Consider the following 23,345-nt stretch of genomic DNA (forward strand, 5'->3'; position numbering starts at 1 on the left):
ATACTATTTGGGTAATAGTTGATCGTCTCACCAAATCAGCACACTTTCTGCCAATAAGAGAAGATGACAAGATAGAGAAGTTAGCACGACTGTATTTGAAGGAAGTCGTCTCCAGACATGGAATACCAATCTCTATTATCTCTGATAGGGATGGCAGATTTATTTCAAGATTCTGGCAGACATTACAACAAGCATTAGGAACTCGTATAGACATGAGTACTGCCTATCATCCACAAACTGATGGGCAGAGCGAAAGGACGATACAAACGCTTGAAGACATGCTACGAGCATGTGTTATTGATTTCGGAAACAGTTGGGATCGACATCTACCGTTAGCAGAATTTTCCTACAACAACAGCTACCATTCAAGCATTGAGATGGCGCCGTTTGAAGCACTTTATGGTAGAAAGTGCAGGTCTCCGATTTGTTGGAGTGAAGTGGGGGATAGACAGATTACGGGTCCGGAGATTATACAAGAAACTACCGAGAAGATCATCCAAATTCAACAACGGTTGAAAACCGCCCAAAGTCGACAAAAGAGCTACGCTGACATTAAAAGAAAAGATATAGAATTTGAAATTGGAGAGATGGTCATGCTTAAAGTTGCACCTTGGAAAGGCGTTGTTCGATTTGGTAAACGAGGGAAATTAAATCCAAGGTATATTGGACCATTCAAGATTATTGATCGTGTCGGACCAGTAGCTTACCGACTTGAGTTACCTCAACAACTCGCGGCTGTGCATAACACTTTCCACGTCTCGAATTTGAAGAAATGTTTTGCTAAAGAAGATCTCACTATTCCGTTAGATGAAATCCAAATCAATGAAAAACTCCAATTCATCGAAGAACCCGTCGAAATAATGGATCGTGAGGTTAAAAGACTTAAGCAAAACAAGATACCAATTGTTAAGGTTCGATGGAATGCTCGTAGAGGACCCGAGTTCACCTGGGAGCGTGAAGATCAGATGAAGAAGAAATACCCGCATCTATTTCCAGAAGATTCGTCAACACCTTCAACAGCTTAAAATTTCGGGACGAAATTTATTTAACGGGTAGGTACTGTAGTGACCCGAACTTTTCCATGTTTATATATATTAATTGAGATTGATATTTACATGATTAAATGTTTCCAACATGTTAAGCAATCAAACTTGTTAAGACTTGATTAATTGAAATATGTTTCATATAGACAATTGACCACCCAAGTTGACCGGCGATTCACGAACGTTAAAACTTGTAAAAACGACTTGACGATATATATATGGATATACATATGGTTAACATGAGATTATGATAAGTAAGTATCTCCATAAGTATATTAACAATGAGTTATATACATATAAACAAGACTACTAACTTAAGGATTTCGAAACGAGACATATATGTAACGATTATCGTTGTAACGACATTTAAATGTATATATATCATATTAAGATATATTAATATATCATAATATCATGATAATATAATAATTTAACATCTCATTAGATATAATAAACAATGGGTTAACAACATTAATTGAGATCGTTAACTTAAAGGTTTCAAAACAACACTTACATGTAACGACTAACGATGACTTAACGACTCCGTTAAAATGTATATACATGTAGTGTATTTAGATGTATTAAAATACTTTTGGAAGACTTCAAGACATATATCAAAACACTCATACTTAACGAAAATGGTTACAGTTACTTTCCCATTCTTTTCTTTCATCAAGAATTCTAGTCGTATTCTTACCCGTATTATACACAGCTTCAAAACGTACTTACTATGGGTATATACCAATAGGAACTAGCATGGGATTCCACTCTTGATTATGTCATGTATTACTAATCAATTTTAACTTCTACCATGAGCTAGTCAACTAACTAGAACTCCTTTTAACCCCACTCACCACTCACCAATTAACACTCATCATTCACTCCATTTCACTTCCAAATCTCTTTCTAATTCTCTCTCAACACACCCACACTATTATGAACGTATTTTTCCAGTAGTTAATCATCATCTTCATCAAAAATCACTTCAAGAATCAAGCTATAATCATCATAGGAAGAACACTTCAAGAATACTTCAAAAATCCCTTCAAGTTTACTAATTTACTTCCAAGCTTTCTAATCCATTCCAAGTAATCATCTAAGATCAAGAAACCTTTGTTATAAACAGTAGGTTATCTTTCTTATTCAAGGTAATATTCATATTCAAACTTTGATTCAATTTCTATAACTATAAACTATCTTAATTCGAGCAAAAATCTTACTTGAACTTGTTTTTGTGTCATGATCCTACTTCAAGAACTTTCAAGTCATCCAAGATCCTTTGAAGCTAGATCATTTCTTGTCACTTCCAGTAGGTTTACCTACTAAACTTGAGGTAGTAATGATGTTCATAACATCATTCGATTCATATATATAAAACTATCTTATTCGAAGGTTTAAACTCGTAATCACTAGAACATAGTTTAGTTAATTCTAAACTTGTTCGCAAACAAAAGTTAATCCTTCTAACTTGACTTTTAAAATTAACTAAACACATGTTCTATATCTATATGATATGCTAACTTAATGATTTAAAACCTGGAAACACGAAAAACACCGTAAAACCGGATTTACGCCGTCGTAGTAACACCGCGGGCTGTTTTGGGTTAGTTAATTAAAAACTATGATAAACTTTGATTTAAAAGTTGTTATTCTGAGAAAATGATTTTTATTATGAACATGAAACTATATCCAAAAATTATGGTTAAACTCAAAGTGGAAGTATGTTTTCTAAAATGGTCATCTAGACGTCGTTCTTTCGACTGAAATGACTACCTTTACAAAAACGACTTGTAACTTATTTTTCGGACTATAAACCTATACTTTTTCTGTTTAGATTCATAAAATACAGTTCAATATGAAACCATAGCAATTTGATTCATTCAAAACGGATTTAAAATGAAGAAGTTATGGGTAAAACAAGATTGGATAATTTTTCTCATTTTAGCTACGTGAAAATTGGTAACAAATCTATTCCAACCATAACTTAATCAACTTGTATTGTATATTATGTAATCTTGAGATACCATAGACACGTATACAATGTTTCGACCTATCATGTCGACACATCTATATATATTTCGGAACAACCATAGACACTCTATATGTGAATGTTGGAGTTAGCTATACAGGGTTGAGGTTGATTCCAAAATATATATAGTTTGAGTTGTGATCAATACTGAGATACGTATACACTGGGTCGTGGATTGATTCAAGATAATATTTATTGATTTATTTCTGTACATCTAACTGTGGACAACTAGTTGTAGGTTACTAACGAGGACAGCTGACTTAATAAACTTAAAACATCAAAATATATTAAAAGTGTTGTAAATATATTTTGAACATACTTTAATATATATGTATATGTATATATTGTTATAGGTTCGTGAATCAACCAGTGGCCAAGTCTTACTTCTCGACGAAGTAAAAATCTGTGAAAGTGAGTTATAGTCCCACTTTTAAAATCTAATATTTTTGGGATGAGAATACATGCAGGTTTTATAAATGATTTACAAAATAGACACAAGTACGTGAAACTACATTCTATGGTTGAATTATCGAAATCGAATATGCCCCTTTTTATTAAGTCTGGTAATCTAAGAATTAGGGAACAGACACCCTAATTGACGCGAATCCTAAAGATAGATCTATTGGGCTTAACAAACCCCATCCAAAGTACCGGATGCTTTAGTACTTCGAAATTTATATCATATCCGAAGGGTGTCCCGGAATGATGGGGATATTCTTATATATGCATCTTGTAAATGTCGGTTACCAGGTGTTCACCATATGAATGATTTTTATCTCTATGTATGGGATATGTATTGAAATATGAAATCTTGTGGTCTATTATTATGATTTGATATATATAGGTTAAACCTATAACTCACCAACATTTTTGTTGACGTTTTAAAGCATGTTTATTCTCAGGTGATTATTAAGAGCTTCCGCTGTCGCATACTTAAATAAGGACGAGTTTTGGAGTCCATGCTTGTATGATATTGTGTAAAAACTGCATTCAAGAAACTTATTTTGTTGTAACATATTTGTATTGTAAACCATTATGTAATGGTCGTGTGTAAACAGGATATTTTAGATTATCATTATTTGATAATCTACGTAAAACTTTTAAACCTTTATTGATGAAATAAAGGTTATGGTTTGTTTTAAAATGAATGCAGTCTTTGAAAAACGTCTCATATAGAGGTCAAAACCTCGCAACGAAATCAATTAATATGGAACGTTTTTAATCAATAAGAACGGGACATTTCAGTCTCTACCATCGGTCGATGGTCTGAGCTGCCAACCAAACAGCTCTAAACCATTTCACATTATCAATTAATCAATATCAAACACAAACATTAACGATAATGTTCATACACGACTGAAATGTAAACCACAATACGAATGGAACATATTACAATTATAGAACTCGGGATTATGCACCAACAACTGTATTGCACCCTACATAAACGATCGCAACACTTTTTCTTTAATCTGTCGTAAATCTTATGACGCGGATTGCAAGACGCGTAAGCATGTCTCCGTCTATACCCGTTATGTCACGTCAACGTCAAGTTTGTGTCAACGTTTTCCGTTTCTCCAATCACTAACCCTGCATGGATCACCTGCCAATGACTTCATCACCTTCACTCAATGGGTTCAAAAAATTACCACTAGTTTAAATCTCTTGAATTCCATTCGTCTCAAAAAGGTTTCTCTAAGAGATTCTGATCTTGAGTTATTAGTAAAATCACGTGGCAAACACTTGCGCGTAATTGAGATATCGTTGTGCAGTCGTTTTTCCAGGTTAGGGTTATATCATGTAGCAAAATATTGTACTAATTGAGGGATTTATGTGTGGTTGCTAACATGATTAATGATGAAAATGGTGAAAATTGGTTACAGGAACTGAGCACAGGAATTGAAAAGTTATGTTTTCAGGGTTTAAAGTATGATTTAAAAGATCTTGAATTTGTTGCAAAAAATTGCAAGCACCTAATTTCAGTTAAGATAGATGCAAAATATGATTATATTGATCTTGTGGGATTTTTTAGTTACGCGGTTAATCTAGTAGAATTCGCTGGTGGTAAATTTATCAATCAACATAAGGATGAATATAAGAGTTTTATGTTTCCTGAGAGTGTGAAGCAATTGTCGATAAGCTGCACAATTGATGCAAAGTTTATTCTTCCGTTTGCACATTTGATAACGAAATTATATTGTAGTTCTGTTTATAAAGCCAGCGATTTTCAGTTGATTAAGAGTTGTCGTAACTTGAAAGTACTACATTTGCCGAATGACATTAAGGATCAAGAATTGCAAGACATCACTATTTATTGCAAGAATTTGAGAACGCTTATTGTTATTTCGCCTAAGGTGTCACATAATGGGGTTATTCATATCGCAAAACATTGTGTTGAGTTAGAATGTTTACATATTGGTGCCATTAATATGACGAATAGAGTTATGAGGTTTATTGGAAAGAATATGAGAAAGCTTAAGGATTTTGAATTGTATCTTTGGCAAAAGAAAAATGTACCAGCACTAGACAATGGTGTCCGGTCTTTGTTAATTCGTTGCGATAAACTTGAAATGCTAAGTATATTTTCTCAGCTTGATGGTGGGTGGTTGACGGATAAAGGTCTCGGGTTTATTGGGAAGTATGGTTGTAATTTGAGGTATCTTTTTCTTGGAAATATTAATGTAAAAGAATCAGATGCAGGTGTTATGGAGCTGTCAAAATTGGGATATCGATGTGTATGTCTGCATGATTATAACAACAAGGAAGCGATTAATATATATGACCGTAGAATTTAATGTAAAGGGCATACCTCAACCTTGTCGGGATATTGAACAAGTTTGACATGACCCGGTTAATGGGTTCTTAGGTATTGGTTTTTCATGTTTACTTTGAGGTTTTAACTATTTATATTGTCAAAGGTTTTAATAATGAAAACTTTGGTTGTTGAATATTTGAATCAGTAATGCATCCATCTTCCAAACTTAATCGTCATCATTTTCGAATTCTTGTTCTGTTATGTCATTGGATTAGCTGTTGTCTTAAAGTAGCATTGGTACGTTACGTTGGTCATTTTTTTCTTTTGCATAAAATACAAATGTAGGATCGTTATATTCATCTGTAGGCTGATTGACTTTTGAACACGAAAGGATTGTGTTATTTAGATGGATTATGTGAAGCAATATTTCTGTTTGTGTTATTGAGATGGAATATGTGAAGCAATAATATACAATGCTTGCTAATACTAATGTTGATGAATAAAACAAACGACAAGAAAATTTGTTCTGAGTTTTCACCATTTGTTGTAAATCACACACAATTCATACATGAATATTTCAGTTTTTGGATATTTCAGTTTTTGCGTAAATAGAAACTGAAAGTAACATCAACATGACCGGCTTTGAAAACTCAAAGGGGCATTAAAGATGAGACAATGCCTGATCTTTGGTGGACTGAAGTTGGGTATTGTTTTTTCATGTTTACTGATCGGTTTTAACTATTTATATTGTTAAAGGGTTTGATTTGTTTTTATTTTAGAAAATTTGGTTGTTGAATATTATTTATTAATCAGTAATGCATTATGCATCTATATTACAAACTTGATTGTACAAACTTGATTGTCATCAGTTTCGGTTTCTTGTTCTGTTTATGTTTGGCTGCAATAAGTGTTCCATTTTGGTGGGTATACAACTGCCATGAGTTTCTCACCGTCCTTTTTCTCCTTGAGATTTTCCTTATGTGTGAAAAATGTCCAAAAAATAGCTTTGGGAAAAATGGGTCCAAAGTCACCCAAATTGTACTTATGAACAGCCCAATTAACCATCTGTCATCTGCATAAATAAAATGCTAAATTATACCCAGCAAAAGATGGGTCAAACTTGCTGAAAATGGGGCCCGCAGTGGAACAATGTGATATTAGAACAAGCTTGAAGTAGCATAGTAAATTGGTTAAATGGCTTAAATGTAGCATCGTGTTATGAAAAACATTTAGTTTATACCGTTTTGTTTCTGATGTCATTGGATCAGTTAAAGAGTGTATCACAACAAAAGTACACACAATGCCATTAATTAAAAAGATAATAGACTAACCCCAATCATGAGGTATATTTTCCCAATTGAACGATTTGTAATATTATAATATACTTTGGGCAGTAATTTGAATATTATTTCAATTAAGCTCTCTTCCGCCACAAGAGTTGAGTAATTTCCTACATAAGCAATTCAGATTGACAATTAATTTGCTTATATATATTTATTATTTGTGCTGAGTTATAAACATTTTTATATGTTCTGAGTTATCACCATTTTGGTTTAAATCACAGACAATTCATTCATGTTTCAGTTTTTGTATCTATATAATAATAAATAAAAAATAAAATGGCTATATATTATAGTATTCGACTTAATATTGAGTACAAAATTTGCGTAAATAGAAACTGAAAGTAACAGCAACATCACCGGGGTTTCTAATTCCTTTAGACATATGACCGGCTTTAAAAACTCAAACAAAAGGGCATTGGAGATGAGCCAAGCCAACACACAAAAAGAAACCTTAATGGCTCGCTCATAATGTGACAATACATGTTAACATACTTGACTGACTATGTAAGCACATTCATTCATACAAAACGTTTTTTGAAAAGTTGGTGTCTCTTTGCTGGATCCTTAGGCTTGCTCTTTAACCCTCCCTTTTATCTAGTCCTGCACGAGATAATAAAATAAAAAAAACTAAAACATGGCAGGCTTGTTATAACATCAATCAAGCAGTTAAGTATAGAATATATTTTCTACATGAATTGATAAAATTCTTCCTACTTAATTATTTTTAGATAAAAAACAGTTTTTTTGCAACTAGCAGTTAGTCGGTTTTAGTACACGTTGGAACCAACAAAGAGACGAAGATCATAAATAAATAAAGGGCAAATGGTCCGAAAAAGTAACCTATATTGTCAAATTTGACAATCAAAGTAACCCCCAATTTGATTGTCAATTTTGCAATCAAATAAACAAATTAATACAAATGACTATCAAATTCGGACCATTTGCCCATAAATAAACAAATAAATACAAACTTGATACATCATTCCTTTAGCTCCTGACATGGCACTCATAGATCCCGCAAGACGGCGAGCACGAGCTTTTGAAGTGCAATGTCATATATATCATCTTCTAGTATTTATAAACCTACTAAATCATCTCCATCACTTAACACATGTCAATTATTTACAAATCCAACCATAATAATCAAATAATCAACCTATAATCGCAAAAACAAACACTCTCTAAATAACATCAATCAAGCAGTTAAGTATGAAATATTTTCGATAAAATATGTAGTTTTGGTCGTAAGTGGCCATGATGAGTTGTTGACTTAACCTAAAATTATTCTCCCTAATGTATTCTTACCAGTGTTGTAAAAGTTGGTTGAGTCGGCCATGGGACTTTTCCAACCTCGTTTCACTAAAAAAACTCTTAAAAGTCAGTCAAACGATAAAAGGTCAGTTAAAGTCGGTTAGAGTCGGTCAAAGGCAAAGTTGGTCAAAGTTTGGTTAAGATTCTAATATGTTTTAGAATTAGGGTTTGGTTTATGAATATTGCAGGGTTATGGTGCGTTTGATAAAACTGAATGATTTTGCGCTGAATGGTTTATAATCAGAATGATTCAAAGCCTCTGAATAAAGTTTGCTCTGAATGAATATAAGTTATTTGTTAATCATGTAGAATAAATGATATGTATTGTTAAAATTATGTTATTAACGTGTAATATGAATAAAAGTTTCATTATACTTGTTGGTCAAATGTTCTGAATACGATTTGAGGAGTATATTACAGAAAATTTATGTACTTAATGACTAAGAAGGTGTTTCATCTTTGAATTATTCAGAAGTTAAAAATAAACGTATTAAATACTGAATTGCACTGAACCATTAAGAGAATATCTTTAACTACGGACAATTATCTTTTTTAAATTTATTTATTATAGTTATTATCACTTTTAACAACAGCAAATTAATCAGATGAAATCAAGAAAGCCATTAGGAAAGATCATATCTTAAAGTGTTAAAGTAACACTATCAAGCCGTTCTTAACCACCGTAGATCGAGCAATTCATTTTCTAAAATGGAGAATAATGACGATTCGCAAACCCGATTATTTTTATATACCCAATTCGTGTTGCAAACTCAAATATTTTTGTAAACCCAAATCAAAGTTAGGGTTTGTAAGAGCAATTTGCATTGTCCTGTTGTTTGATTAAGGTGTGGTTGTTTGATGAAGGAATTGCAAGGAATACCAAATTATAATTTGCAAGAAATACTAAATTATAAACCCAATTTATGTTGTAGTTGCAAGAAATACTAAATTATAAACCCAATTTATGTTGTAGTGTTTTAACTCAAAACTTGATTTCGGCCCAACTCCGTTCAAGTGTTTTAACTCCTGGTATGAGATTTCGGACTTTGATCCTTTTGTTCGTGACACTTTAGCTACTGCCTTGTATAGCGATTTATTTTCTTACCATGATAAGATGAAGCAAGTTAAGAGTAAGATTAAGGAATGGGTGAAAACAAAAAGGAATCAGGACTTGGTCAGAAAAAAGGTGGTCATTGACAAGCTTAATGGAGTTGAATCAAAAATTGAAGTAGGTACTGTTAGTGAGGATGAGAGGCATGAGAGGTGCAATTTGATCCGAGAATTGGTGGAAATACAGAAAGTTGAGGATTCTGACATTATGCAAAAATCGAGAGTTAAATGGGACGTAGAGGGAGACGAAAATTCTAGCTTTTTCATAATCTATTGAAGAAAAAGCACATTTGTCAATTGCTTAAAGAGATTTCGGTTGATGGGTATTGGATTATGAAGATGTAGTAAGGACCTTAGATCATATGTTGTATCTAGATTAATGGCGGAAACACTAATTAGAATGAGTCGAATACGTATTAGACTAACGGGATCGAATTAACCAATGAATAATTGATAGAATCGATGCCTAAGACTGTGTATTCGGTTGGTAAGGGTTTTGGGACGATTAGCAGCAAGTAATACGACGGCCTAAGGGTTTATGGTGTGTAACCTAACACAAAACCACGAAACCCGTATTTATACTAAATACAGTGACCATCGGCCGGTGGTCGGGGACCTTCGGCCGATGGTGACAGTCCCTCGACCGATGGTCCCTACCATCGGTCGATGGTCTTGAGCAGCCAACCGACTGCTTGACCTATTCACGACATTATACTAAGCATCATAAACACAAAGTATAAGTGTCCACGTACATATATGACTGAAATATCAAGTACATAACAAATAGAACAATAAACGTAATAGAACTCGGGATTTATGCACCAACAAACTCCCCCTAAGACCTAGTTCTATTCCATAAGTCTTCAGTCATCATACGGATCGATCACCATGTTGTTCAAGTAGCACAGCTTAGCCACTTTAACATACTGTTCAGCCTGTACCCTGTTTTCACGACGATAAAGCATACGGTTATAGTACAAAGTAAAAATATCAGCTTCGGTACAGTTCCTTAACCAGATCGGATCCAACACACGAATACAATCGATATCATCTTCCTTCAGCTTATCTAAAACAATCACAGCTTCCTCAGAACGATCATCATAAAACCACCAACGAAATCTCTGACTCCAATTCTGCGGCAATTTTCTTAACGGAACCTTCTTCATAGTCTTTGCCGGCTTATACTTCAAAATTTGTCGAGATACTCCACTAATAGGATCAACCCTGTACTTAATCCTCGGATACTGTGGTCTAAAATCCTTCCAGTTATTCGAATTGTACGCGATTCGAACTTTCTTAACCAACAATGATGAGCGATCGTTCATTCCACAATACAATATCTTTAACCTGGCAATCTGCATAAGCTCAAAATACGGCAGTGACTTGAACTCATGACCATGTTTGATGTAGTCAACTCCAAACTCTCGTTTAATTGCAAACATGTTGAATTCTTAAATGTATGCCCAGGCCAAGATCCTTCCTTTCGCACCTTTCCTCAAATTTATCATCTTCAAATACTTTGGCTCAAGCTTCGGTTTTTCACAATACTTTCGAATCCTCAAAATATCACGCCAGTCAGCTTCTAACTTCGCAGCAACCTCGTCATTATACTTGACTGGCAAGAACCCTTCAGGCAAAACCTCAGTTCTCTCTTTCTCTTTACACCTTCGATTCAAAACTTCGTCATCTGTTCTAAACAACTCCTCAAAACCAGGAAGATCTTCATTCCTATCATTCATATACGTAGGATATTCTTCAAAAGTAACATCTTCCATTAAACCATCAACTTCCCCATCATCGATATCCTTAGAAATCTCAGGGCCAAAAGAATCATCCTCTGATGGAGGATCATCGGACTGTGCGTCAGCAGCTTTAGCTTCTTCTTGCTCTAGACGCACCAGCTCGTCCAGCTCAGCTCTGGTGAAGTTGTGAGGGATCTCCCCCTCCTCTAAATCATCATAAATAACAGAATGCTTGAGCTCATCCTGTTTAGACAAGAATTCACTAAAACTATAATCAATTTGTAAAGGAATTACTGACAGTGCTGTTTCTTTTGAAGTACCAGGAGCCACCACCATTTGAACATCAGTTTCTCCCTCTGGCAATTCAACCAGATCAAACTTCTCTTCCCAAGCAGTAATCTTAGCCAAAGCCGACTCTGCCACCTTTCTAGCTTCAGAAGCTTCTTTCTTTGCAGCAGTTAACAACAATGATTGATCACCAACTTTCTTCTGTAACAAATCAACCTGAGTTCTCAACCTAGTAACATCCTCAATTTTCACACGATACTCTTCTCTCAACTCCTCCACTTTCGCATCCATATCCTTCTTCATTCTCAGATTATCAGCCATAGCTTGAACATACAAATCATTCAGATTCTGAAGCGCAGATGAACTAACTCCTCCTTCTGCTCCTGTATGTGGTGCCTCCGGAGTTGGAGTAGACACAGTCTCTTGAGACAATTGTTGAACAATTGGCGGTGATTGATGTTGCGGTTGAGTTTGTTGCCGTGGCTGACTTTGTTGATGTTGTTGACTTTGTGCTTGAGTAGGTGCAGTTCTTTGTGTAGCACCTGTAGCAGAACCACCTGGATTCTTCAAAACCAACTTAAACCTCTTGCTCGGTCTCATCTTTGTAGAAACCTGAGAACCTTCATCTTCTACCAGACGTCTCCTCTCACCTCTAGGAGCTTCTTCACCAGTACCAGTATTAACATCAACGGGCTCATCAGCCAAACCTCCAGTACCAGAACCACCTGTACCCTGAGTATTCATCGGCTGATCAACCTCTTCATCACTGTTTGCTAGCTCAAAATCAGGCTCATGACCAGATAGACTGTTCTCATTCCTCCACTTCTTGCCTGGTGGACATTGATAATCTTCCCTCGCAAGATGACACACCAGCTTTCCATCACTAGCACTCTTCTTCTGATTTAAACGATTAAACGTAAGATCAGTCATATGTTTCAGCTCGATGACGTCCTTCTTTGATCTCGGTAGATCCATAGTTTGAGCATTAATCATTATCTGCAGGAACCTCGGATAAATCAAGTATTGTTGGCTCGTAACATTCTCCATCAACAGATCAAAGATAACACTCGAAAAATTGAAATCAGCTTTCAGAATCAAGGCAGCAAACATTCCCTGATAAATCTCACTCAGCTCATCAAATCTGCCTTGTAACGTGCTCAAACACTTAACAATCACTAAAGACAGATATCTGTACGGTGGAGTGAATCCGCTTCTTTTGATCGTAGCACGTGTAATATCACCAGCATACTCACATCTCAACACACATCCAGTAATCTTAGTCTTCGACAGTCTCTTGGGCATTTTCTCATCATCCTCAAACAAAAACGTGTTCCGAATAGTATACTCAGATATCTTAACCTCTTGATCACATACTCGACTTACTATCACAGGCTTATTATCAACAGTTTCCACTCTAGCGTTAGCCCAGAATTCTCTCTGATGAGAATAGTAAGCAGTACATGGCATTGACACCGCAGCAAATATCCTTGAACGCTTCAAGAATTCAATCACAGTCTTGTACTTGCTAGCATTTGGACCTTTGTCATTTAGACACGCCATCAGATTAGAGTTAGGGCTCGCCTTCAACCCTGGAAGACTAGCAGATGTGGGTCCTCCTGATGATTCAGTCTCAGAACTGTGGACAGCTTGTTCTTGATCCATTTGTGCACCTGACATGATTAACAAAAACTGCAAACACAATTCTTAATCAGCGTTAAATTCATGATTAATTAAGTATCACTGATTTATCATCACAGAACATATCACATTAATACGATCACGGTTACATAATCACATGTTCAAAGTTAGAACATTACAGACATAAGATACCGTATCAATGCTAACAGGCTAGCATTATCAAATTACACAATAATCTAAAAATAATCAAACATAAACATAACATCAGAATCAATCATCCCATTATGGGATCCTCCGGCACTAACTTTTCTTCATGTTGAATCACGCCAAGTTTCTCAAACAAGTTATACAGTAAAGCTGCATATGGGAATGGTTCTTCTGATTCAAGAAAATCTTTCATCACATGAATGAGCAAGTGTCCCACATTCACTTGAATACCCTCTAGTAGGTAATATAGAAACAAGACTTCAGTACCAGACAGCAAATGATCTCCTTCTCTCCTAAAAGTCACATTTCTTTTGATGATTCTCAAATGTATCTCATATTGTGGCAAGATATCTTCATCACTAACCTCAACTCTACCAGTATACACTACCTTCTCTGGCTTGCATAACCTAACAATAACATCTGACAATCTGAATCTACTGGGAATCTTTCTGATATCTTTGCTAGGGTACAGTATCTTAACCCTAGTATGAGGAACGTTTAACAGGTTTGAGAATTCCTCTAAAGTCCACCTATACTGTTGATTAAATAGACCCGAGTGTACAAACTTCTTCTTACCATCCTCTATAGCAACATTGGCGTAAAATTCTCTAAGTAGAGCAGGACAGTAATAATCCCCAATATCTATGAAAGCCTGACACCCAATCTGTTCCCAAGGACTATAAGTCTGTCGAGTCGCAATGACCTTTTGTTCTACTAAGATTGGTCGATATCTAGCTAGGATTCTCCTACGGTCGAAGTTGAACATCCATTGACCAACAAATGAGCCACCTGACATTCTAATACAAACTACAAGCACAAGCATTAGATGGGCATCACAGAAATTATCAGAGACCAATCATTCAATTAAAATTAATCAAAATAATCTACCATCGGTCCAACAGAATGACCATCGGTCGATGGTGGAGACCATCGGTCCGTTGGTCTAGACCTACGGCAGATGGTCTAACCACATACACACTGGCCAAATAACGACCTTCGGCCGAGTGACAAGATGTCTGGCCGATCGATGGACACCATCGGTCGATGGTCAGAGACCCTCGGCCGGAGGTAGTTCATCAGATCTGTGACCCGAAATTGATCAAATCGTCCGATTTGACGTTTCTAGTTCAAATTCCTGTTATAACAGATGCTAAAGGGGCCGTTTATCATACATCAAACATCAATTTCAACAGATCTCAAATAAAACTCATCCGATTTAAAGTTTATACTTCGAACACTAAATCATCGATTACAAACAAACGATTAAGAGTTATGTTACCTTGTTTACGGCGCTAAGATCACAAAGAAAAGATGAATAATAAAAACTGGATCAACACCTTTCTCCTTAACTTCAGAAAATTAGGGTAAAATCACACAATTTTGGCCAGAGTGACTGACCCGTTCGTCACTGGGTCCTTTTATACCCTGTCAGTGACCATCGGTCGATGGTCAAGTCCGTCGGCCCGATGGTCTTGACACTCGGGCGAGGGTCTGAGTCCATCGGCCGGATGTAAAGACTGTCGGCCGGTGGTCTGACATGTGAAAACTTTTAAAACTTAACACTTTTCAATATCAGACTTTTACCCATTTACACTAACTCCCCCTGGGACTGATCTCCACAATAAAAAAACATCACGCTTTGTTCCTTTAAGCTCAAAACAACTTATATTCAAATCAATAAGAAACCTAAGGTTCCTTTCACAGTAAACCTTACCCAGAACTGAGTTGTGGACTTAAAAGATGAAATATAAATGCACATGCAACTAACACATGAATGCAAACTAATTCAGAAATGCATGCTCATGCAAATACACAAAGCAAATAACTGTACAAGATCAAGTGTATCATGATCAGCAATATAATAACAGATATAATCAGTAACATTTAACCTTTTAGATCTGTGGATAATAAACCTTTAACATCAGTTTCATAAAGCATTAACATTAACAAATTCATGATGTTATCAGCATAGGAACAAATAATACAGCTTATCATCAGTCACATTTTCAGAAGAATAACATATCTTTTTGTGAGTTGGCATATAAAATTGATTGAATCTTTTTGATTCGGGGATCAGAACTGAACTATATTGACATGTTATTCCATAGTTCATTCACGAACTTATTCATTAAAGTATATACAGAACAACCTTCAAATATATCAATAAACATTCATCAACTTTCACCCTAGACTTCGATGATCACGTTAGATTAATTACTTTAACATTTTTCAATGTCAGATTTACATCACAAAGTCAGTCCTCGTTTGAGATCGCACGATTTCTCGGGTAGAACAATTGAGCACAAACCTGTTGACGCTGTCCTCTTATCACATCAATGTACTTTCGATTCTATTGAACAGAACCATCTCACGATGTTTCTAGCAACCCTGTCAGCCTTTGGCTTCTACCTTAAACTTATACCTTTCGTTTCAGATAACATTGTTAATCTCAAATTTATTGCATACTCTGTTAAGGACGCATACCGACCGCTATAAACCCCATACTTAAACGGAAATAGTATGATGTATGGTGTTGGATGGATGGAAGTGATATATATATTTGAGTGATGGAACGCTAAGATACCTTCCAGAAGATATTCCCTCTATCCAGGTCAATAGGCACAATCCCATATCACAGACAAAAGATGTAAAGTTCACTAATTGAGATGTGAACTAAATGATTTAAGTTCTCTATATCTGATGATCTGATAAATTCTCCCCCTCGGATGTAGATAACGAAATCGTTCAAATAAGTCTCCGATTGGAATGTATGTTGTCTCAAACATTGATAACCGAGAAATCTCTGAAACTCTGTTCAATTCTTGATCCATGATTCTCTTGCAGCTATGTAGTGCATCATTTTTTTTTTTTTTTTTTTTTTTTGGATTTTCTGATGTTGCATTTTCTCCTTACAATACATAAACAAAATAAATAAATAAATGATTACAACTAAACATAATGATGACGCACCACTGTCTTTGACATTTGTTATAACTGCACGGAAAACCAATCTTCGTATGTGGAAATCTAGAACCCGATGATGTTGCCTTTTAAAAATCATTTTGTGTCTGTGATACAAAACTGCACTTCTCAACCCTTTTAGAGAAAACACCTCCCTTTGGGTACCCGATATGTATGTTGTTGGATTTCGGTCCAAGTAATAAAGGTAAATAGAAACAAGTATGCATCCTAGACAAAATATGCTCACCTTGGGGACTCACAAAATTATCCTTTTGCTACCGAGTATAAATCGTAGTAGGGGAGACCTCAACCGTCTGTCGAGTTTCTGTTCAATCATTTCTCGGTACATATTCAGTGATAAGTAGGTGACTACCCTCAACCGCTGTAAACCTTTCCACGATTTCCTCATCATGATATTTACGCGTTATTAGTGTGATCATCTCTATCTAGAATTAGATCAATAAAGTTTACCAACATATTATCAATCATCCTGTATTACTTGTTTTTCACAACTTACATGTCAGTTCAGTATTGCAATCACTTCCCCACAAACATAACAAGCAACTCATTTTCTGATTTTTCACTTTTTATGGATTTTCTATTTTTTCTAATTTTTATTTGTTTTTCTGGTTTTTCAATTTTTATGGCTTTTTGATTTTCTCTGTACAAAAGCATAAAACTATCTAAAAACGTAAGCAAACATGCAAATTTCAGTAAAAACTAATCTATCATGCAAACGAAAAATGCAAATGATCTAGAAGCTATCATGCAAAACTATTCAAACTCTACAAGCAGTTTCTAACCATTCACAACTCAGTCTCAGGCTTAGATTCCTCTGTGTCAGGAACCTCAGTTTCAGGAATTTCAGTTTCAGGAACTACATCTTGAAGCAACTTAACACCTATCTCATTTAATAGAAATTCAAAACGTGGTTTATCAAAAGCTTTTGTGAAGAGATCAGCCCTTTGGGTTGTAGTGTCAATTTGCACTACATCAATTAACTTTTTCTCATAGCAATCTCTAATGAAATGGTATTTAATCCCTATATGTTTCGTTTTAGAGTGATTTACGGGATTCTTAGTGACAGCTATGGCAGCAGTATTATCAACATAAATAGGGGTGTTAGAGATTTTCAAACCATAGTCACGTAGTTGCTGTTGTATCCAGATAACCTGTGATGTACAGCTGGCCGCGGCAATATATTCTGCTTCACAAGTGGACTGAGCCACTGCTGTCTGCTTCTTACACTGCCAGGTTACTAGTTTGCTACCAAGAAATTGACACCCTCCTGATGTTGACTTGAAATCTTTCTTGCAACCTCCATAGTCTGAATCACTGTACGCTGTGAGATCAAAACCATCCTCACACGGATACCATAACCCTAAGCTGGGAGTATCTTTTAGATACCTCAGAATCTTCTTGACCACTAACATATGATGAACATTAGGGTTTGCCTGATAACGAGCACACAGGCACACCGCAAACATTATATCTGGTCTAGAAGCAGTTAGGTACATTAGAGAACCTATGATAGCCCTGTACAAAGTAGGGTCCACTGGAGCACCCTCCTTATCTGGTGAAATCCCATGATTAACCGACAATGGAGTCTTAGCTGGTCTCTCTGTATCTACCTGAAAGCGCTTAAGGATATCAGCAACATACTTCGTCTGATGTAAGAAGATGCCTTTATCCGTTTGAGCTACCTGCAAACCTAAGAAAAACTTAATAGTTCCCATGGAACTCATCTTAAACTTCCGTTGCATAACCTTCTCGAACTCATCAACCATACTCTGATCTGTAGACCCGAAAATAATATCATCAACATAGACCTGCACTAACATAAGATGTTGTCCTTTCTTCTTGATGAAAAGTGTCTGATCAATGACACCTCTCCGAAAACCATTTTCAAGCATGTAGTTGGACAACGTTGCATACCAAGCTCTAGGAGCTTGGTGTAGACCATATAGCGCCTTTTCTAGTCGATACACCTTTTCTGGGAAATGCGGATCCTCAAAACCAGGCGGTTGTTCAACAAACACTTTCTCGTTTATCTCACCATACAAAAACGCACTCTTCACATCCATTTGATAAACTTTGAAACCCATATAGGACGCGAAGGACAAGAAAATCCTGATAGCCTCCAGTCTCGTAACTGGAGCAAAAACCTCATCATAGTCAATTTCCGGGATTTGCTGATATCCCTTAACCACCAATCTAGCTTTATTACGAATCACTATACCCTGCTCATCTTTCTTATTCTTCAAAACCCAACGAAGACCATAGGGTACACAACCATGCGGTGGATTGACTAACCTCCAAACCTTAAGATGTTTAAATTGCAACAGCTCTTCCTGCATAGCACTTACCCACTCATCGTACTTTAAAGCTTCGTATACATCTTCCGGCTCGATTTGACACACATAACACGAGTGGGCATGAACAAACACTCTCCCTGTCTTGTTCAATGATGAATAAAAAGCTGTCACCAAATTCACACTTTCACTTTGAACATCTTCAACTGCAGTCATATTTTCAGTAACCGCGGGAACCCCGGATGTAGAGATAACTCCTGACGTGGATGCCCCAGATGTAGTAGTTTGAGGAGGATTGACACTAGGCAGTCCTCTTGTATCCACATAATAGTCTGCCAGACGCTTTGGTGGCAGAATAACACGATTCGATCTCCGTACACCTCCTGCATCTGCTATCTGTTCTGAATCAGTCACAGTAGATGGTTGGTTATATAGAGGATTCAGATGTCTCTCTGTCAATACTGTACGTTCCACATCATCATCTAACTCACTATCTTCATCTGTATCAACTACCCCGTCCTCATTAGACTCAAGATTACCTTGAACACTTTGTGGACTTGGTTGCACGCTAGAAACCGGATTCTGAACCTGCGTAGGATTAGTGATAACATTTTCTGAAGAATTCCGAGAATCAAACAATATCTGAGTCAGAAGTTCTTCCTCTGTAGCACCTGGTGGAAGATTGAATGAATCAAAAAGCTTATCATACTCAAACTGCCATGCATAACCTTTACTGACACGAGGCGGTGCATTGCGCTGAATATCAACTTCAAACTGTTCTTCCAGACGTTTTGTCTCATTGTTGTACACCCACTTGTTCGGATTCCTGTAACCCAAGAAGAAACCAGAAACAACCTTTGAATTAAATTTTCCTCCAGCATCACGTACCAAAATAGTACAAGGTGCGCCAAAGGGTTCGAAATGTTTAATATTAGGTTTTCTCTTATGCAGCAGCTCGTAACAAGTTTTACCATGACGCTTCACCACGAGAACTCTGTTCATAACATAACACGCTGTACTCACAGCTTCACCCCAGAAGGTAATCAGAAGACATGAATCAGCTAACATTGTTCTTGCGGTCTCAATCAAAGTCCTGTTCTTTCTCTCAGCAACACCATTTGACTGTGGTGTATAAGCAGGACTGAACTGCTGTTGTATCCCCTTTTCGTTACAAAACTGCAGCATCTGATTGTTCTTAAACTCCGTACCATTATCAGTACGAATCTTTCTCACTTTCAATTTATATAAACTTTCGAGCTTTAGAATCAGCACCTTAATATGCTCAAAAGTATCCGACTTATTCTTCAACATCACCACCCAAGAAAAACGTGAATATTCATCAGTAACTATTAAGCAATAGGATTCTCCTGTGAGAGTTTTACAGTTGACTGGACCAAAGAGATCCATATGCAACAGCTCCAAAGGAATGTTAACAGAATGATGCTTTTTGGTAGCATGTGACTTTTTCGTTTGTTTCCCCTGTTTACATGGAAGACACACATCAGGAATATGAAAACTTTTAAGATTAACACCATCAACTAATCCATTGTGTACTAGATTGTTCATCTTCCTCAGACTCAAATGACCCATACGCTTGTGCCATATGATAGACTCTTGTTCAGTAGCTTTAGAAACGAAAGCCTGATGGCCAGTAGCTTCCTTTACATGAGCCTTACGCATGTCAAGGATATAGAGATCCTTGCATCTGGGAGCAGTCATCAGAATCATGTCTTCCGGAATAACAAATTCTTTCTTCAAAATATAGCATTGTTTATCATCAAATGCTACTGTATACTTCTTGTCAGCAACCTGAGAGACTGAAAGCAGATTGTTTGACATCTGCTCCACAAAATTAACCTTATCAAAGCTGACATTTTCATTCGCGATTACACCTTGAGCAGTAATAAACCCTCCTTCACTACCAGCAAAAGAAACCGGTCCACCATCCACTGTTTTCACATTAGAAAGTAAGGACAAGTTCCCTGTCATGTGCCTGGATGCCCCACTATCAACAATCCATGTACTGCAGCGTGGATTGTAGGCGACCTGCACATTAAAGTAAGAGGATTAGTTAGAAAGGGCAACCCATGCCCTAATGGCAGTGGGTTTCCCGTCAATGCCAACAACTGGCAATTCCACCCATTGTCCCTTGGATCCCGAAGGACCTGCAGGACGTTGAACACCCTTCACCTCAGATTTTGGTCTCCAAACTGTATTTTTAGGCAATGGTTTTCTATAATAATCGTTAGTTTGAAAAACCTTTGAATCAATTACTTTCACATTTGAATTGTGCACAGGAGAAGATGATCTTCTATAAAAAGAACGATTTGGGCTGAGATCAATCTTCCTGCGGGGTGTCTGTCTAATGGGTCCACAATCCACAGCCCTGTGTCCCAGCCTCCCACATTTGAAACAGTTAACATTATCAAAATCATTAACGTTAAACAACCTGCGTCTAATCGATGAAAACTGTCTCCTAGGCTGTTCAGTACGTTGTCTAATCGTAGGGGGTGTCAAAACCTGTTTTTCAACAGTCTGACGCCGACTAGGCGGAACATACTTGGACACTTTCTCAGAATTAGAACTCCCACCTTTAGGTGGTTGTTCTACCTTAGGAACACTAACCTGCTGTTTTCCTGAATTATTTTCTTTAACAAACTTAATAGGAGTAGACAAAGTGGTCTTTTTCTTACTCTCTTTGGGCCTTTCTACACTCTTTGTCGGCGTCTTAAGACTCTCACTCCTATTCTCACTGTGTTTTGGATTCTTAAGAATCGTAACTGGCTTAGTCACTGGCACAAATGGTTTGCTATCTTTCTCAGTGTCTATGTCAGTATCAGACTCAGTCTCATAAACAACCTCTGTAGGGTTCTTAGAATCAACAACCTTACTAGCACTAACTACTGGGGTCTCCTTAGGTTTACCATATGGTGGTTCCACCACTGGTTCCTTAAACTTCTCTACGGGCTTATTAACATACTCACCCATAAGAGGTGGTGCAACCTCAGAATATCCCAGACCCTCCCGTTTAGGATGATTAAAAGTCTGAGTCACATACGACATCCTCTGCCAGTTATCTATTCTAGCTTTCTCAGACTCATATTTTAACTTAAAAGAATCCTTTTCAGCCTTAAGAGTCTCTATTTGCCCCAAATACATTGTGATTACCTTTTCATCATCTCTAATGGTTGATTTCATGTGACCTATTTGGTTTTCTAGAGACTTAATCACCTCAACATATTCTTTCTGTTTGTTAAGGTAGAAAAGGGCATCTTCATAGTTCTTCTTGTTGGTCTGATTTTCTAAGCTTAGGTTCTTACGGTTAGTCCTAAGTTTAGGGCAGGTCTCACAAGTAACAGGTATTTCACTTAGCTTAGAAATAACGCATTCAAGTCTTTCAATTTCCTGTTCATAACCAAAACAATAAGCACATTTAGAAATTGAATCAGTACATACCTTATCGTTACTGGAAGTATTAGCCATAAAAGCATAGTTATTCCTTCCATCCTGTGATTCTGCATCTGACTCTGATTCGTACTCCGAACTTGTGCTGTCCGAATAATCAGCTTCATAACCTTCCTTACCCTCACTATTATCTGAACTAACTTGACTTTGAACCGTCACAACTTTCTTATCACCACTCACAAAATCACGGTTGAGCAAATGACCCAACTCTTCTCTGAACCAAGTACCCTCATGACAACTTTTACCTTCTTCTTCATCGGATGGATCAGTAGTAAACTCAATGTCTGACAAATCCTTGGCTTTCCGGAACTTATCATACAGCTGTTCCTTAACCCTCTTTCTGAAACACCATTTCATAAGCTCCTCAGCTCTCTTTAACCTTGCATCACACTTGCACACATAGCATGTGCAGTTTGGATTATCTTTACCCTTACAACCTGCTCTTCTTCGAACTACTCTTTCTTCCTCAATTTCAGCCGGACTCTTTCCCACAAATACAACATTAGCTTTCTGAGAATCAACTGGAATAGACCAGTCACAAACTTCATCAGGATATATTGTGGAACCAGTTAAGGCTTTAGGTTGAGCAGAACCAGATGATTCCTTCTCAACAATGACGTATTGGGGAGTCACTGAGATGGTTGTACTAAGAAAAGGATCATGATAACCAGCCTTTGGTGGTTTAGTACAAGTCTTCTTGAAGTGACCAAGTTCATCACAGTTGTAACATCTAACCTTCGCCATGTCAAAACCAAACTTAGAATCCCTGTTTAAACTCAAAGATCGTTGACCAGTTCTCTTTAAATACTTCCTTGCACGCCTAACAATGCTACCCATACAGTACAGAATGTCCATCCTCTCTAGCTCATCTTCATCGATCTGATCATAATCTTCATTCTCTAGATGATTGTTAAGAACCTGTCCACTAATCATATCGTTGTAAGAGTTAACAACGATAGCAGCTAAAGCCATGTCCTCCTGAATGGACTCAATAGATCTTTTCCTGATATTTTCAGTTTGAAACATAGGACTCTGAGTCTGAGGTGGAATCTGAGTCTGCTGAGTCGGAACGTCCTCAATCATCTTAATTGTAGAGTTCTGTATTTTGGCATTAAAGTAACCAGATTGTGACTTTGGTGCAGAT

General features: G+C 36.7%; 1 protein-coding gene across 1 annotated transcript; it reads left to right on the top strand.

Moving 5' to 3' along the window:
• Nucleotides 1-4,916: 4,916 nt before the first annotated feature.
• LOC139860498 (coronatine-insensitive protein 1-like) lies at nt 4,917-5,864 on the top strand. Its single transcript, XM_071849253.1, has one exon. It carries the CDS (start codon nt 4,917-4,919, stop codon nt 5,862-5,864), a length of 948 nt encoding a protein of 315 aa, XP_071705354.1.
• Nucleotides 5,865-23,345: the final 17,481 nt, after the last annotated feature.

This window comes from Rutidosis leptorrhynchoides, chromosome 7 (assembly GCF_046630445.1).
Source record: "Rutidosis leptorrhynchoides isolate AG116_Rl617_1_P2 chromosome 7, CSIRO_AGI_Rlap_v1, whole genome shotgun sequence".
NCBI classification, from domain to species: domain Eukaryota; kingdom Viridiplantae; phylum Streptophyta; class Magnoliopsida; order Asterales; family Asteraceae; genus Rutidosis; species Rutidosis leptorrhynchoides.